This window comes from Austrofundulus limnaeus, unplaced genomic scaffold (assembly GCF_001266775.1).
Source record: "Austrofundulus limnaeus strain Quisiro unplaced genomic scaffold, Austrofundulus_limnaeus-1.0 Scaffold144, whole genome shotgun sequence".
NCBI lineage: Eukaryota > Metazoa > Chordata > Actinopteri > Cyprinodontiformes > Rivulidae > Austrofundulus > Austrofundulus limnaeus.
In genome coordinates, this window is record NW_013952546.1 from 789,963 (window position 1) to 805,874 (window position 15,912).

Below are 15,912 nucleotides of genomic sequence, written 5' to 3' on the forward strand. Positions count from 1 at the left end.
ATTTTATTTTATTTTATTTTTTTTTGGCTGCTGGATGAAAATTCAAACACTGAGGTGAGCTCAGAAAAACAAGTGTTTTTAGAGCAAAGTAAAGCTAAGGTTAGAGTTGGGACTGCTATGGTTAGCTTGTGGGTATGATAGGTTTAGTTTTACATTGATAGGGTTAGCTTTAGTTTTGCTAAGGTTAACTTGCTCTGATCAGCTTGTAGTTGTGCTGAGTATAAAAGAAACAAACCAATAAAGAATTAGAGAATTTAAATTTCCTGCAAAAATTCAGAGTGAATGCTTAGTACTGAACGATTTTTGCTAGCTAAAATAGCTGAAACAAGCTGAAAAAAGCTTTAAAACTTGTTGAATTAAACAGTATAGAAGTTGGATGTATTGTATTGTTTTCTTGACGTATATCTCACATATCATCAATACTTTCTTTCACTTTTTTCCATTACATTGTAACCTTTTCTTTCCTTTCCCTCTTTTTCCCTTTCTTTCTTCTTCTTTCTTGTCTATCTATTAAAAAAGCCACTGATCATGAAGAAGCTAAGATACTAATATTCAGATATTCAGTACTGCTTTCTACTGAAGTGGCAAAAAAAACCATTAAGCAGTATAAAGCTGGAATTATCACAAAAAAGTGACGCAAAAAAACACTAAAACAAGCAAAAAGGTAGCTAAAAACACCAAAAAACAGCTGAAATTAGCAGAAAGAAGCATAAAGAGCTAATATTTGCTGAATTGGCAGTATAAAGCTGGAATTACCACAAAAAGCTAAAGCTAAACAAACATTTAAAACAAGCTAAAAAGTAGCTAAAAACATCCAAAACTGCTGAAATTAGCAGAACATCAGAAAATGTCAGAATGAAAAGAAGGAAAAAGCTAAAATCAAGAAATTAGAAGCTGAATGAAGCTGAAATTAGTCCAACAGTTTAAAAAAGCAGAACTAGAAAAAATGGTAAACAGTTCAGTAAAGATTTATGAACATTTTGAAGGACTGTAAGGATGCTAAAAGAGCTCTCTATTCATTTGAATGAGAAAAACATTGAAGAAAAAGCTAAATATCTCAAAAAGTATAAATTTCTGAAATTCCAAAAGTTATAGTCAGAATGTCCTGAAGAAGCTGAACGTTTTGATATATAAGTTTTTGAAATAACACAGAAAACGCGGTACAATATACGTGCCGAAAAACGTACGGAAGAAAAAAAAAGATCCCAATAATAAAAATGTTTAAGATTTCACACAATAAACACAGATCCTGACATGAAGGTCTTCTATTATTGGACGTATTTAAACGGTTCATGGACGGATCAGGCATCTGTCTGAACCTGACTCATCAAAAACATCATTTCCATAAAACCAGGCTCAGATTTATATTCTCATGTCGTCGGCTGATGTAATGACAAGCTGGAGGTGAACGTTGGTATCCAGCAGCCCCCCCACCCCCCACAGCTCTCTGTTTTTATTTTCATGGGAGATGCTCTGACACGTTATGCAAGTGTGAATAATTTACGACGGTTGAATTCCATTTGAAAATGTGCCGGATCATTTCTCGTCCTGGAACATGGAGTGGAACTCGTGGGTGACGGAAACAGGAGCGGCATCCTGAACAGGAAGGTTTTCCTACACCAATCATTTCAGAGCTAATCACTGAAAAACACTTTGATTTTCTGCTTCAAGTCACGTTAGAAAATGCTGCTAATAATCCTGCTGCAGTCAGGTTTTATTCTGTTGTTTCTAATGGTTTGATTTAGAGAATTAGTCGTGGCGTCTCACCTGTTTGAGCTGCGTCTCTGAGTTGACGTGCACGTCGCACGTCTCACAGAAGAAGGTTTTGTTCTGCAGTCCCGTCGACGACTTGGAGGTCGAAGCCAGTTTGCCCTTGACTCCGGGCCGAGGAAAAGATTTGATGGAGCCGACGCCGCTCCGGGCCTCCAGCATGGTCTTGTGCTTCGTACCTGTGGGTCAGAACAGGAGGCCCGTCAGAACCTGACCTCCCACCAAAAAACAGGCAACCTCAAGGTCTGAGATCTCTCGCTGTGAGGCCCCGAGCGAACAGGTCGTAAATTATCCTGGAACAGCCCGGATCAAAGAGTGAAGAGAGGAATGTTTAAATTACAGATGTTAGGGTTCGAACTTTGAGTCCAGATAAAATAAATATATATTTTAAGCTTTTCTTCCTCTTTCAGCTGTTCCCTTTTTGGAAGCCTCCACCACGAGTTTTCATCCCCCGTCTCTGTTCTTTATGTCCTCACCTGTCCTGTGTGTCCTCTGTCCTCTAACTTCATCCATTCCACTCCTCTCTGGCTTTTTCCCAACCTGCTTTACAAATTTAGGCTTTGGCTAGTATTAGCTCATGTTTTGCTAGTTTTACTCAATATTTTGCAACTTTTAGCTAATATTTTTAGCCAATAATGTGCATCTTTTACCTCCTAGCTACTATTTTAAGACCTATAGCTAATATTTCGCTGTTTTTTCTGTCTGCTGCTCAACATTTTAGGCAACCTTTAGCTTATAGCTAATATTTTAATAATTTTAGCTAATGTTTTACTGTTTTTAGCTTCCATTTTGCTACTTTTAACCAACTGTTTACAACTTCTAGCTACCATTTTACTTTTAACTAGTGTTTTGCAACTTCTAGCTTCTAGATACCATTTTAATACCTTAGCTAATGTTTAGCTGTTTTTTAGCTTGTATTTTGCTATTTTTAACCAACTGTTTGCAACTTTTAGCTTCTAGCTATGATTTTAATGCATTTAACTACTGTTTTGCTGTTTTTTTGTTTGCATTTTGCTACTTTTAACTGTTTGTAACTTTTAGCTTTTAGCTACTACTTTCATACATCTCATTTAGCTAAGATTTTGCTGTTTTTAGCTTGCAATTTGTTACTTTTAACTGTAATTTTAGCTTTTAGCTATTATTTTAATACATCTCATTTAGCTAACATTGTGCAGTTTTTAGCTTGCAGTTTGTTACTTTTAACCAACTGTTTGCAGCTGTTAGCTTCTAGCTACCATTTTAACGCCTTAGCTAATGTTTTGCTGTGTTTTAGCTTGTGTTTTGCTACTTGTCATCAATTTTTTTCAACATAGCTTCTGGCTACTTATTTAATACCATTCAGCTAATGTTTTGCTGTGTTTAGCTCGTGCTGTTCTGCTTTTCATCTTTTTTTTTGCAACTTTTAGCTTCTAGCAACCATTTTATTACATTTAGCTAATGCTTTTCTGTTTTTTAGCTTGTGTTTTTGCTACTTTAAGCTAATCTGGATCCGCACAAAGAGGACTACATCAGAGACTTCAGAACCACTTCCTGTCCGGTCCTTGGCATTATTTAAAACGGTCGACTGAACAAAAAGCTCTTTTTTCTACACTTCGATGAGCTGTAAAAACACTGCTGTGAAGAAAAAAAAAAGTCCAGCTGGTCGGTTCTGAGAGGACTTTGTTCTGACGAGCCTGAGTTCGGCTGAGGCTTTCTGCTCGAGCTGCTGCAGCTCAGAGTTGCTGGTTGTTTTTTTTCCTGTGGAGGAGTTTTTGTGTCTGTCATGTTGAGGATCCTGCAGATAAATCGTCTCACAAAGTTCCTTTTATCAAACTTTCCACAAAGATTCTGGTTCAGACGAGCAGTTCTCTGAAGGACCTGAGCCCTGAATGTTTGTAGTTTTTGTGTTTTTCTGGACAGGAACTAAAAACATAATGAAGTAAAAACTTAAAGTTTTCAGTAAAAGTGGACAGAAGTTAAACTGTTTTTATTTGGTGAGTTGAGGGAGCAACTTTACCCAGGAACAAGTGCGGACCTGGGGTGGGGGGTGGCCAGTGGTGGCTTTGCCCACCATAAATAAATCCTCCGCCACCCCAAACGCTGGAGGAAATATAGTTTTGAGCTTCATGGAGCTTATTTTTCTCCAATAATCAGAGTGGCTGGTTTACATAAATATAGCGGCGGCCATCTTGGATTAATAATTTTCGATGATGAGCTTTTTTACTTCTAGATGCAGCCACAACACGAAATGAAAGTGGGTGATTCTTTTTTTTTTTGAGTTTTCCAGCTCACAAAACGGGGGATGAAAAAGCACGGTTCATGAGATATTTTGCTAACAGACAAACGATGTTGGCTCTCAAATTATAAATATAAAATGATAGTGGATGAAGGATAATGCTCAGGTACTACCACACCAAGTTTGAGTCTAAGACTTAATAAAATGGTTGTTGTAGCCTTTTATGTGTTTGCTAAGTAGGATTAGCTGTGGCGACCATCTTGGATGGCTTTTGCTCCAAGAGTTAGAATTGTAGATATTTATCCAGTGACTAATTTTTAAACAAAACAAAGCAACAAACAAAAACACAAAACGAGTCGTCGTCCTTCTTACCGCTGTTGTGAGCGTCGAGCTGTGACGCGGAGTTGACGGCGACCTTACAGAGCGAGCAGTACAGCAGGCGTCTGGCCTTCGCCTCCTCTGTCTCTGGTTCGGCCTCCTGGTCCGGGTCGGGCTCTGAGGACGGGCTGACCTTTGACCCCTCGTCTCCTTCAGAAGGCGAGTTTGTCTCTGAGCTCGCCGTGACGTTTAAGACCGTCGGCGAACATACAGGTCCCGGTCCCGGTGACGGAGCAGCCGAGGGTTTGACGAACCGGATCACCGAAGGCGGAGCTGCTCCAGAAGGACAGTCAGAAAGGAAGATGGTCAGAATTTATTTTAGTCTCATGAATTATTTATTTTAGTTAAAAAAGGTTAAAGATGAGCCACTTGTTTCTGGTTTTATTCTACGTCTGCAGACTTTTAGCTATTCTTTAATCAAAACTTCAGCTCATTCAGGACATGAGCGCTCTGGTTTTTGTGACGTTTCAAATTATTTTACTTTATTTACTAACATTTGTCTCATAAACTGCATTAAAATCCCCTCAGCTTCTTTAAAATTAGTTTCACCAACTTGCTCTGTTTTTGTCACCTTCGGCTTCATTTAGCATTGAGTTAGCATTTTGCTATGTTTGGCTGTTTATTACATTTATGCTTTAGCTTTTCTTGGCTGCGCTTGATTTCGGCTACATTTAGGCAGCCTTCTGGTACTTTTAGCTTTGAGCTAAGCTATTGCTAATTTTAGCTAGTATTTTGCTACTTTGTGTTCTTAGCTACCAGTTGCTACATTTAGCTTTTAGCTAGCTTTTTTAAAAATTACCAATTTTGTTTATTAATTTGCTTTTTTAGGTTTTAGCTAACTTTATGACACACTAAGCTTTTAGAAGGCAGCCTTCTGCTACTTTTAGATTTGAGCTAAGGTTTTACTAATGTTAGTTAGGATCTTGCTGCTTTCTGTTCTTAGCTACCAGTTGCTATATTTAGCTCTTAGCTAGCCTTTAGAATTTTTTTATCAATTTGATTTTATTTACTTTTTGTTTATTAATTTGTTGTTTTTAGCATTTAGCTAACTTTATGGCACACTAAGCTTTTAGATATTGCTTTTCTACTTTAGTTTTAAGTTACAAATTTGCTGTTAGCTAGGCTTTTATTTGTAGCTGTTAGCTGTAATAGCTTCTTTCAGCATTTAGCTACCCCTTTTGCTACATAGTCGCTACATTTGTATAGTCTACGTTCTGAAAAGTGCTAATGTTTGTTGTTAGCTGGTCTTTTGCTTCTATTTCTGCCTTTTGCAGCTTTTAAATTTTAGCTACCTTTTTGCTGTTTTTAGTTGATGTTTTTCTACTCTAAGCCTTTAGATACCCTTTTGATAATGTTTAGCTTTTAGCTAGCAATATGTAACCACGAACCGTTAGCTAACATTAGCTACTTTTACCTTTTAGTTAAAGTTTTTCTGCTTTAGTCAGTCTTTTGCTACTCTTAGCTTAAAGCTAACATTTTACATCATCTTTTAGCTTGCTTTTTGCTAGTTTTGGCTCATTTAGCCTCCGTTCCATCCCTGTTTTCAGCTGTGTTTTATGTTTAATCTGCCTTATTCAGTTTTCTGACGAAACAGGAAGCTGCGAACCGGATTCAGGACTGACTCAAACCAAACAGGAAGTGGTAAAACTGAACCGTTTGTTTGTTTGTTTTTTCTGTGTTTCTTGAATAAGTCCGCCTCCTCTCAGCTGCGCCGCGGCTGTGAGAAGCAGAACTTTGATCCTGTTTTAGTTTAAAGTCTCACATTAATCCAACAAACAGCTGCAGAGACAAACATCTGTGTTTTCAGCAGCGGCGGATCGATGAGTCCGACTCATAAAACAACATGTCGGAGGACTGAAAACAGACGGACCGCTGCCACGTTCGCCCAAAAATGAATTTCAGCCTCGTCGGCGCGACCCGATCGATGCCGACGCCTCAGAGTTCTCCGCACTCCGGCTTGGCGGCGGAATGAAGCTCCCGCCGGTGAGCGGAGAGGATCAATAGTGAATTATGTCGAGCTGTTTTCTTTTCTTTTTTTTTTTTTGTGGAGCGTCAGTTCTTATTTATCCCCACGGAGGCGTCAGACGTCGTTTCTTTAAACTCGGATCATCGCTGCCAAAAGGTCAAGAAATAAATCTGAACGAGCTGCTGGAGGAAAAAACTGATAAATGTCTTAATAAATGAAGCTTCAGATGTTTGAAAATATAAAACGTCTGTTTTTTTTCTTGACATATTTCAGCGTTTCGATCCATTAACCTCCTGAAATGAGGCTCTTTTCACACCTGAACAACTTCAGCTACAAAACTCACAGAAAAACTGCTTCTGAATGCAGATCAGAATAAATACAAAAAAAAAAAAAAACAAATACAGACGACTGCAGCTTTTAGATGAAAGTTATGAACCGTCAGAGAGACAATATTTACTTCCTGGTTTGTGTTTTATCAAATAAATTAACTTCGTTTATCAAACGGATTAAAATCTGAAGAAATTTAAAGAACCGTTGCAGAACTGGAGAATAAAAACCACCTGAAATTAAAAAAATAAAGCCTCAGTATTTAATGTTAATGACTTCCTGCAGCTGCTGTCTTCAGCAACAAAAACAGACAAAAAAAAGGTTTTTTGTGTTTTTTACAGGAAATTAAATGAACAAATGGCCTCAGAAGCTCCAGAAAAATAAGGTTTTTATTTTCTGTGTCCAGGTTTCAGTCCGCTTTAAAGAGCGGTCCCTGATCAGCGACCCGGTTCTGACCCGCCTGACCTTGCCGCTCAGGACGAGTCGTTATTAAACCAGCAGCCGGAGCAGAAACGACCTCTCTGATCGCCACATTTACCCGCCGCCCGACTCTCCGATCATCAAAACAACCTGGAGTCACGCCGATTAACTCGCCGCGGTCACACCTGCTTCGACTCAACGTGGATGAGTTCAGGTGAGCCGGAGACACTTCTACTGGCTTTATTTACTTTTATAATCAGAAAGTTCCAGCTGAACGTCAGAGATAATTTATTTTTTCAGATCATCTCTTTAATATTTTACATCGACTCTATTTATTTAAATAAGTTACCTTTAAACAGCTGTTTTCTGTTTATTTATTAACAAGACTGAAGAAAATGAGCTGTTCTGTGCAAAACTTCTAAACAATCCTCAGTTTTAAAATATTTCCTCTAGAACACATCAGTCAAACTTAAGGCCCGTGGGCAAAATGTGGCCCGCGAAAGCATCAAAGTATTGACCATAAACTACATTTCCCATAATGCATGTAGATCATGATTTTAGGTTTATTTTGGAAGAAGGCGTCGACACTTTACCCACACCCCAGCTTACAAAGTTTACTAAAGTTTACCCAGTTTATGTAAGTAAACAAAAATTTACAGAGAAACCAAAATAAAAGTCAAGATTAAAGCAACGATCTGTAAAATCGCTACCCACTTCCTTCTTTATGTGTCTTCCTCGGGCTTCAGAAAATAGCTTGTCTCCCTCGTTTAAGAAGGGAAAAAACTTTTCTGCTAAAGCACCATGCCATGAGGGCGTCCTGAGGTATCACCAAACTAAAGAAGGCACCAGAAAACCTAACAGTGTCGTTATGACGCCCGATGCCGATTACTTTACCTGTGAAATGACGGCGTTCCACAACCAGGTGGAGCTCCACAGGATCCAAAAGGAGCAAAAATCATTGTGTAAAATATAATTTTTACTGCATTTTCACAGGCTACTTTTGCTGTCGTCCAGTTGCACAGGGAAGTGGGAATTTCCCATTTGCAAATTTGAACCAGTGGGAGGTCCCCATGGGAAAATTGGTAATGCAAAATGGCAGTTACCACAACTCAACAGTGTTTAAAACTCTTACTTTTAATAGAAAAAAAAATTACCGTATTTTTCGGACTATAAGCCGCGACTTTTTTCCTGAGCTTTGAACCATGCGGCTTATAGTCCGGTGCGGCTTATACATGGATTTTTTTCTTCAGCCACCAGGGGGCTCTTATGCTCCATTTGCTTCAACCACTCGCTTAAAAAAGAAAGGAAAAAAAAAAGAAAAAAGCGATTGCTTCCAGAGCCAACTGTTGTACCAGGAAGCAGCGATTTAAAGATNACCAGGAAGCAGCGATTTAAAGATAGTCAATGGCCAAAAACTCATAAAAGGGGATAAAACAGACATTTTTCATGGTGGAATCTGACTGATAAAAACTTTGGAGCTTAATCCAGGACAAGTTTGTGGACAAACGTCGATTGAAGAGCTGCTGACTTTTTTTTCCTCATTGCACTCCCCGGGGAAGGAATCCCATGCAGTGATGTATGCTGGAGCGGGAAGGCTTTTCCACCACAGCTTCAGAGCCAGCATTACCCCGGGAGGACAGCGACACAGAAAGCAACACTGAACAGATACCGCTGTGTGACGCAGCTTTTCTCAGCTTGTTTAACTCCGACACTGAACAGATACCGCTGTGTGACGCAGCTTTTCTCAGCTTGTTTAACTCCGACACTGAAGAGGAGGACTTCGATGTTTCAGTGCGCCGGAGGACGATGAATGAGACGTTTTTGTTGGACCAGAAACTGTTAAAGAAAACTACCAAAATATGGTCAGTTATATGAACCGTATTCCTCCGAACTTTAATTCCTAAAGGTTTGCTTTTTATGTTTTGATGTTGAATTCACTTTTTTGAAGGTAAATTTGGGTGTACTGTTTTTTTTATGTTGGGGGTGTGGCTTATAGTCCGGTGCGGCTTATAGTCCGAAAAATACGGTAATTTAGTCAGTGGTACATGTGATACTTCTCAGTTTTTATAAGAAGACGTGTTAAAATGTTTCTATGCAGGAAATACCAGGTAGAGCTCAGCGTTTGTTAGCGGTGCTCAGGAAGGTTTTTGTCTAAGTTAAAGACGAAACAGGAAGTGAATTACAACCATGATGCTCATGAGTCCCTCAGTGAAAATGAGTTTGGCCCCACCCCTGCTCAGAAGCAGCCTTAAAGCTCCGCCCATCGAAGTACCGCCACCACACTAACAAACCGCCACAACAACCATCAAACCCATCGTGGACCTGTAGACTGAAGTCTTCTGGTACAAACACCAAAACAAATGTATAAAAGTGTAAATCTGGAGGTTTTCGTCTCACGCTGATGACATCAGAGGGACACTGTGAGTGAAACGGGACAGAGGTGAAAAGTTGTGAGGACTTCCTGTCCTATAAAGCCTGATCGTTTTAATTAAAAGCTCTAATCCGGCTTCATTTACGGAGGTAATCGGATCTCAGGGGGGGTGTGGGGGGTCCGGTGATTGCCTGAAAGCTTAAGCAGAGTGGAAAGATTTCAGCTCCTCCGTCACCTCAGTGAGGAACGAGACGATGAGGTCCGGAGAGGAGAAAACCAGGTTTGACCTGTTCTGAAGGGTCCTGATCCGCCTCTCGGTCTTTGTTGCCTTCAGCTCCATCCCTCCCAGTTTAATTGTGCCCCACATTCCATTACTCCCCTTTAATCTCGTCTCTCAGCTTCTTCTCTGCCCTTTCGGACTTTCACACTTGTTTGCTTCACTTTTCTGCAGTTTGGTCTTCTCTCCCTCCACCTGCCCCTCGCTCCCCTACATCTTCATTTTCTCGCTCCCTCCTTCCTGTCGGGGCTTCGCTCGCCCGGACCGACTTTAGATTGATCACAGTCATTACCTCCATTAATGAGAGGGGATTGAGTTCTTAACTGGGCCCGTTAGGTCACACTGACTGGGGATATGGATTACTGGAGGCTCCCCAGCACGCAGGGCGGCCAAGGCCAGCCGAAGAACGCTTTAATCACCTGCACCCCCCCAATCATCAAACGGCTCTTTAATGACGGGCCCACCCCGCCGACACAAGGGCAAATATTCAGGGTTGTGTTGTCGGCCGACGGATTCCTGGTTTTATTGAAACATTTCATGTTCAGGAGGTTAAACAGGTCTGAACTGTGGCAGCTGCTGAGTTCAGGAGGAGGAAATCAGCTGGTCTGTGAGGAAACCAGCTGCTTCTTCAGCTTAGCTTCTTCAGTTTAGCTTCTTCAGTTTAGCTTCTTCAGTTTAGCTTTTTCAGTTTAACTTTTTCAGTTTAGCTTCTTCAGTTTAGATTCTTCAGTTTATGAGTTTAGCTTCTTGAGTTTAGCTTATTGAGATTAGCTCTTTCAGTTTAGCTTCTTGAGTTTATCTTCTTGAGTTTATGAGTTTAGCTTCTTGAGTTTAGCTTCTTGAGTTTATGAGTTTAGCTTCTTGAGTTTAGCTTCTTGAGTTTAGCTTTTTGAGTTTAGCTCTTTCAGTTTAGCTTCTTGAGTTTAACTCTTTCAGTTTAGCTTCTTGAGTTTAGCTCTTTCAGTTTAGCTTCTTGAGTTTAGCTCTTTCAGTTTAGCTTCTTGAGTTTATGAGTTTAGCTTCTTGAGTTTAGCTTTTTGAGTTTAGCTTATTGAGATTAGCTCTTTCAGTTTAGCTTTTTGAGTTTAGCTTATTGAGTTTATGAGTTTAGCTTCTTGAGTTTAGCTTCTTGAGTTTATAAGTTTAGCTTCTTGAGTTTAGCTTCTTGAGTTTAGCTTCTTGAGTTTAGCTTATTGAGTTTAGCTTATTGAGATTAGCTCTTTGAGTTTAGCTCTTTGAGTTTAGCTCTTTGAGTTTAGCTCTTTGAGTTTAGCTCTTTGAGTTTAGCTCTTTGAGTTTAGCTCTTTGAGTTTAGCTTCTTGAGTTTAGCTTATTGAGTTTAGCTTATTGAGTTTAGCTTATTGAGATTAGCTCTTTGAGTTTAGCACTTTGAGTTTAGCTCTTTGAGTTTAGCTCTTTGAGTTTAGCTCTTTGAATTTAGCACTTTGAATTTAGCACTTTGAGTTTAGCTTCTTGAGTTTAGCTTATTGAGTTTAGCTCTTTGAGTTTAGCTTCCTGCAGACAAATGGAGGGTTTTAAAGTTTTAATTTCCTCAGAAATCAAAGAGGCTCAAACAACGCATCTTTTGGTTTATTCTGGACGCCTGATTTAAACAAACAGGTGATTAACAGGTTTCTGCAGAACATGAAGAGGTGATTCAGTCACTGGCTCAGGTGAACTGGATCTCCAGGACCAGGATCAGACCCGCCTTGTGTCAGAGGACTTTATGAGTCCTTTATCAGGGTTTTATTTCATCTTAGTTTGCAAACAGGAGCAAAGGAGGACTAAAACATGACTGAATCATCTGTGCAGGAAAACCTCTGATGTACGGCAAGCAAACGGATCACATAATTGTCATTTTTAAAACGTTATTTAGAGCTGCGTTCCTTTTTATTTTTCACCAATTTTGGGTCAAGTTATTGAAAGAAGTTTGGTTTTATTTATTTTATACTTATAATTTGTGAAAGTGAAGAAAAAACACCCGTCTGATGAAGACTACACAGCAAAAATTATCAAACCAACCAAGTTTTACAATTTATATCCAGCCAAAAACATTTTATTATCTTGTTTGAGACTGATATATATGATAGAGGATTAGGGCCACTGGAAAAAATTCTGACTTTGATCTCAGAATTTTGAGATTAGTCAGAATGAGGACGTTCTCATTCTTGATAGGGAGGAACGTTGGTTTGAGAGAGGAGTAAAAGAAGCCATTTTTGTGAAGAAAGACCGTCCATCATTAAACAGAGGTGGAGGCCTCCGTTTTCAGTTGTCCCCCTCCTACAGCGCGGCTATTGCCAGTATCACTCCACCCCCTGTTAACAATAGGTGTTAATTAGGTGTCAATGATAGCCATGTGATGTGAGTATCAGTCACATGGAGGCAGTGCTTAAAAGCCTGAATTTTGCCTGAAACTCTCAGACTGAAGAAGTCTCTTGGAGGAGAGACGAAACGTTTCATTAGAGAAGAACCTGTCCAGAAGACCTATACAATTTTTTTCTTTTTGATTTTTTTACCTGGATTACTGAGATGCATCAGGACAAAGTCAGAGTTGTTTTTTTTTGTTTTTCAGTAGCCCTAATCCTCTTCTATAGATACACTAAGCAAATGCAAGAATTAGATTAGCAATCTTGTTCTTACCAAGGGCAACTGTCTTACTGCACTGGCAGATTATTTCACTTAATTTGAGTCTAAATCTTCTCAAATTAAGTGAAATAATCTGTGCAATTAGACAGATTGTCCAAAGCTGGGGTCAAAAATCTGCATCATGTTGCCGTATGAACCAGGCTTAAAGCCCTCACCTGTCAGAACACCTGCAGCAGATCAATCTGCTCTCTGACGTCTGTAAAGATCTTTTTTTTCTAAGAAGATACAAGAGGCCGTAGGGAAGAAGTTGTTTTTCAGCTGTGGAACGAAGGGACGGCAGGCTGTTTGTGGAGGAAAACAACAAGAACACCAGAGAGCCTGTGAAGAAACCTCTGGCCTCCCTGCTCCGCGGTGCAGCTGCTGTCAGAGCTGGCACGGCTCCCCTGACAATCTGCTCTTTAATGGCTAATATCAGGCTACATTTCCTCAGGCGCTGGACTGGAACTGAGAGGTGGCGGGCCGTGCTGCGGGCTTTTCTCTCGACCTCTCCTCCCTGTGCTGCGAGGACACGCATCCTCCAGCCTTAACAGGCTGCTGCTGAGTCATCTGGGTGAAATAAACCTCCCCGCCGCCACCAGCTGCTCATCCGTCTCAGGAAACACGCATGAAGGATCTGAAAACTGGACGGATTGTTGGAAACCTTCTCCCCGTGAGTTCATGTTTTCACAGACTTTATTCCTCCGTGAGACATTCTTCTTTTTTCTAAAACCATCTGCAGCTACAACTCCAGCATGCTTGTTTCCCCAGAGCAGTTGTTTAGGTTTAGGCAGGGTCATGTTGAGGGTTTGCGGTTAGTCAGTGTGTTACTTGCAGTCAGAATGATCTTAATTTAAGGCGCTGTCACACTGACATTTTACACAACTTATAATCTTTTAAATGTCTAAATTACTAATAAAAGTTAGATATTTGATCAGTTTGTTAGCATTACAGCGTGTACACGGCTAAAAGAAGCTTTCAGTTGAGTTAAAAAAAACATCTTCAACGTAGATGTTTTTAAAATTTTCACAAGTTGTCTAAAACGTGTGACGGGGCTTTTAAAGAAGGAACGGCCAACTGGTGGCCAGCAGGCCACATCAGGCCCATGAGTAACTTCCGTCCGGTCCGCAATTTTTTTTACAACTTTTTATTAAAAAATAAGATTAGATAAATTTTAGAAAATTACAAAAATGTTTAAAAGTGTCTCAGTGCCACTTAATTGGCTGTAATAAAGTTCCAACGCAGACGCCACTTCATAAAGGAGACGTTTAGCTGTGGCTAAGGACGGAGGAAAGAAAACTAGACAGATAAAATCATGTTTCAGCTGAAATGTGAGGTAGACTATCTTTTCACCGAATTTCAGATCAAACCTGTTTATTCTGCTCAGAGTCGCTGTCTGCCATGAAGGATTTTATTATAAGTTGCCACTACAAGTTGCACAAAGCTAAATATGGGAAGTTGCAAGTACATAAACAATAGGGAGTTTTTACCAGTACCACGCAGGTTTTTGGTTTAATATTCAAACGTTTTTAAAAAGAAAGTTTTGTTATATTTGGGCAGTATGTGTCCCTCTGATAAGTGTCAACAAAAAACCTGTGGCCCCTTCCATCATTTAAGCTGCCCATGCCCAGTTTAAAAACTAACAATTTTTTAAATGTGGTCCAAATCAGTTCACCACTGTTTTAAAAGCATAGGTTAAAAATAAACTGAAGCAGGTTGTGTGAACAGAAATGGGCGATGAAATAATGTGCGCGACCAACAATAGAGTTTTACAAGTTGTGCCTTGATTTTCAAAAATGGGCTTCTCAAAACGCCAGAAATGATTTTGTTTTGAGTGACGTTTGACTCGCTGACAGAACTGATACTGACGGCATATCAGCAGCAGGTTGACTTTAACCCTCGCTCAGTCTGTTCAGGTTAACTCTAAGGCAGGGATATTCAACTAAACTACTCCGAGAGCCACAGTTACTGCAGAGCAACAGCTGAGGGGCCGAACATCCTAGTCATTCTGTAATTAAACCAAGAATTACAAAGATCTGTTACCTTTGAAATGGTTTATTTTGCTGCAATTACCGTATTTATTCGTGTCTAATACGATCTCATGTATAATACGACCCCCGCTTTTTTGAGCTTAAAAAGCATAAAAAATTTAATCCTCAAACTACCTCCAATTTCATACAGACTTCAGTATTTTTCAGCCTTTGCAGTCTTTATACATATCAGTAAAATAATCATTGGACTGTTCATTTTATTTTAACAACATATGTACTAAAAGGTATTTTGACAACAAATATATATCAGCTGTAGCAGCATCATATGAATTCTGGCATTTTACACATAGTCCACCAGGAGGCGCCAACACAAAGGTCAGAGACCACATGAGATTTGGACCATCTTCAAGCAGATACAAGCAGATTACTTCCTACTCTCGAGCGCCCCCCTCTGGTGGGGAAACTTTTTTCAGGGATACAAACTTTTTCAGAACACCGGTAGACGGCAGCCATTACTGACAAACGTGTTTGTTGTTGTTTGAGGAGCGGCTCGGTCACACGCTAATGTCATTAGTTTGTTATCATTACTAAGGTACAGGACTACTCCCCCCCCCTTTTTTTCACATCATGTCGCCTGCCTGGATCTGATATTATCTCACTCTGAAGCACGGAGGAGTGTCAGAGGTGAGCTCATTTCAATTGATTTTTACAACACGGTCTCATTTCCGGACTCAATAATTTTGCCGATATTTCAGTTAAAATACATAAATAAAAATATTTATCCGAGTATAATACTACCTCCCAACTTTATGGATGATTTTATGGATTAAATTTTACGTATTATACTCGAATAATTACGGTAATCATGAAAACAACATACAGAACCCTATAAAAGTAGTGATATTAAAACATCAAAAACAAAAAGAACACATTCTGCCTCCTTTTTACTGCAAATAATATTTTGAAATCTCTGATTTGCCAAATTTTTAAACCAATTTTATTTTCACTTTCATAGTTTTATCTTCAACTGCTTTCAGTTTTAAATGTCTTGAGTGTTTATAGAAATGGTTTTTACCAGCTTGTAGCCAGCTGGCATTTCTGTAGATACCAAACATGTCTATGTCGAACTAAACAAACTTAGAGTAATTAAAGTAGAAAACAGGAGGTTTGGCCTCAAGAGATGAATGAACCAATTGGCGGGCCGAACTTTGGGCCGCCGGTTGAATAATCCTGCTCTAAGGGGTCAGAGGTCGACCAAAACGTTAAAAAGGACGAACTGTCTTTGTGTTCGTTTGTTTACAGCTTGTGCTCAAATTATTTCCTAAAGTTTGATTCTGTTTGTTTTGATTTAACTTGTGCAAATTTCACATTTTCAAGAGCTCAACAGGATTTTGTGTTAAATTGCTTCGAAGCTTTTATGTTTATAACAAATAACAATGTTGACACAATCAGACGTATTTCTAAAAAAACCTAAAAACCATCCATCAGGCCTGATTGTTCCTCTCTGTTTACTCTTCATTCAAGAGCACAACGACGAGTCTTTTCATAAAAACAAACCCAGCTCTGCCCCCCCGC

The 15,912-nt window shown here is 39.5% G+C and overlaps 1 protein-coding gene across 3 annotated transcripts in view; it reads right to left on the reverse strand.

Annotated features, from left to right (window-relative positions):
- Positions 1 to 15,912, reverse strand: part of znf385d (zinc finger protein 385D) — a 95,903-nt gene that overhangs the window by 11,356 nt on the left and 68,635 nt on the right. For all 3 annotated transcript variants that reach the window (XM_014016392.1, XM_014016394.1, XM_014016393.1), the window contains 2 exons: positions 4,358 to 4,636; positions 1,768 to 1,949 (listed from right to left, as the gene is read on the reverse strand). In XM_014016392.1, the coding sequence (XP_013871846.1) occupies positions 1,768 to 1,949; positions 4,358 to 4,636 (461 nt within the window). The remainder of the gene's footprint in view (positions 1 to 1,767; positions 1,950 to 4,357; positions 4,637 to 15,912) is intronic.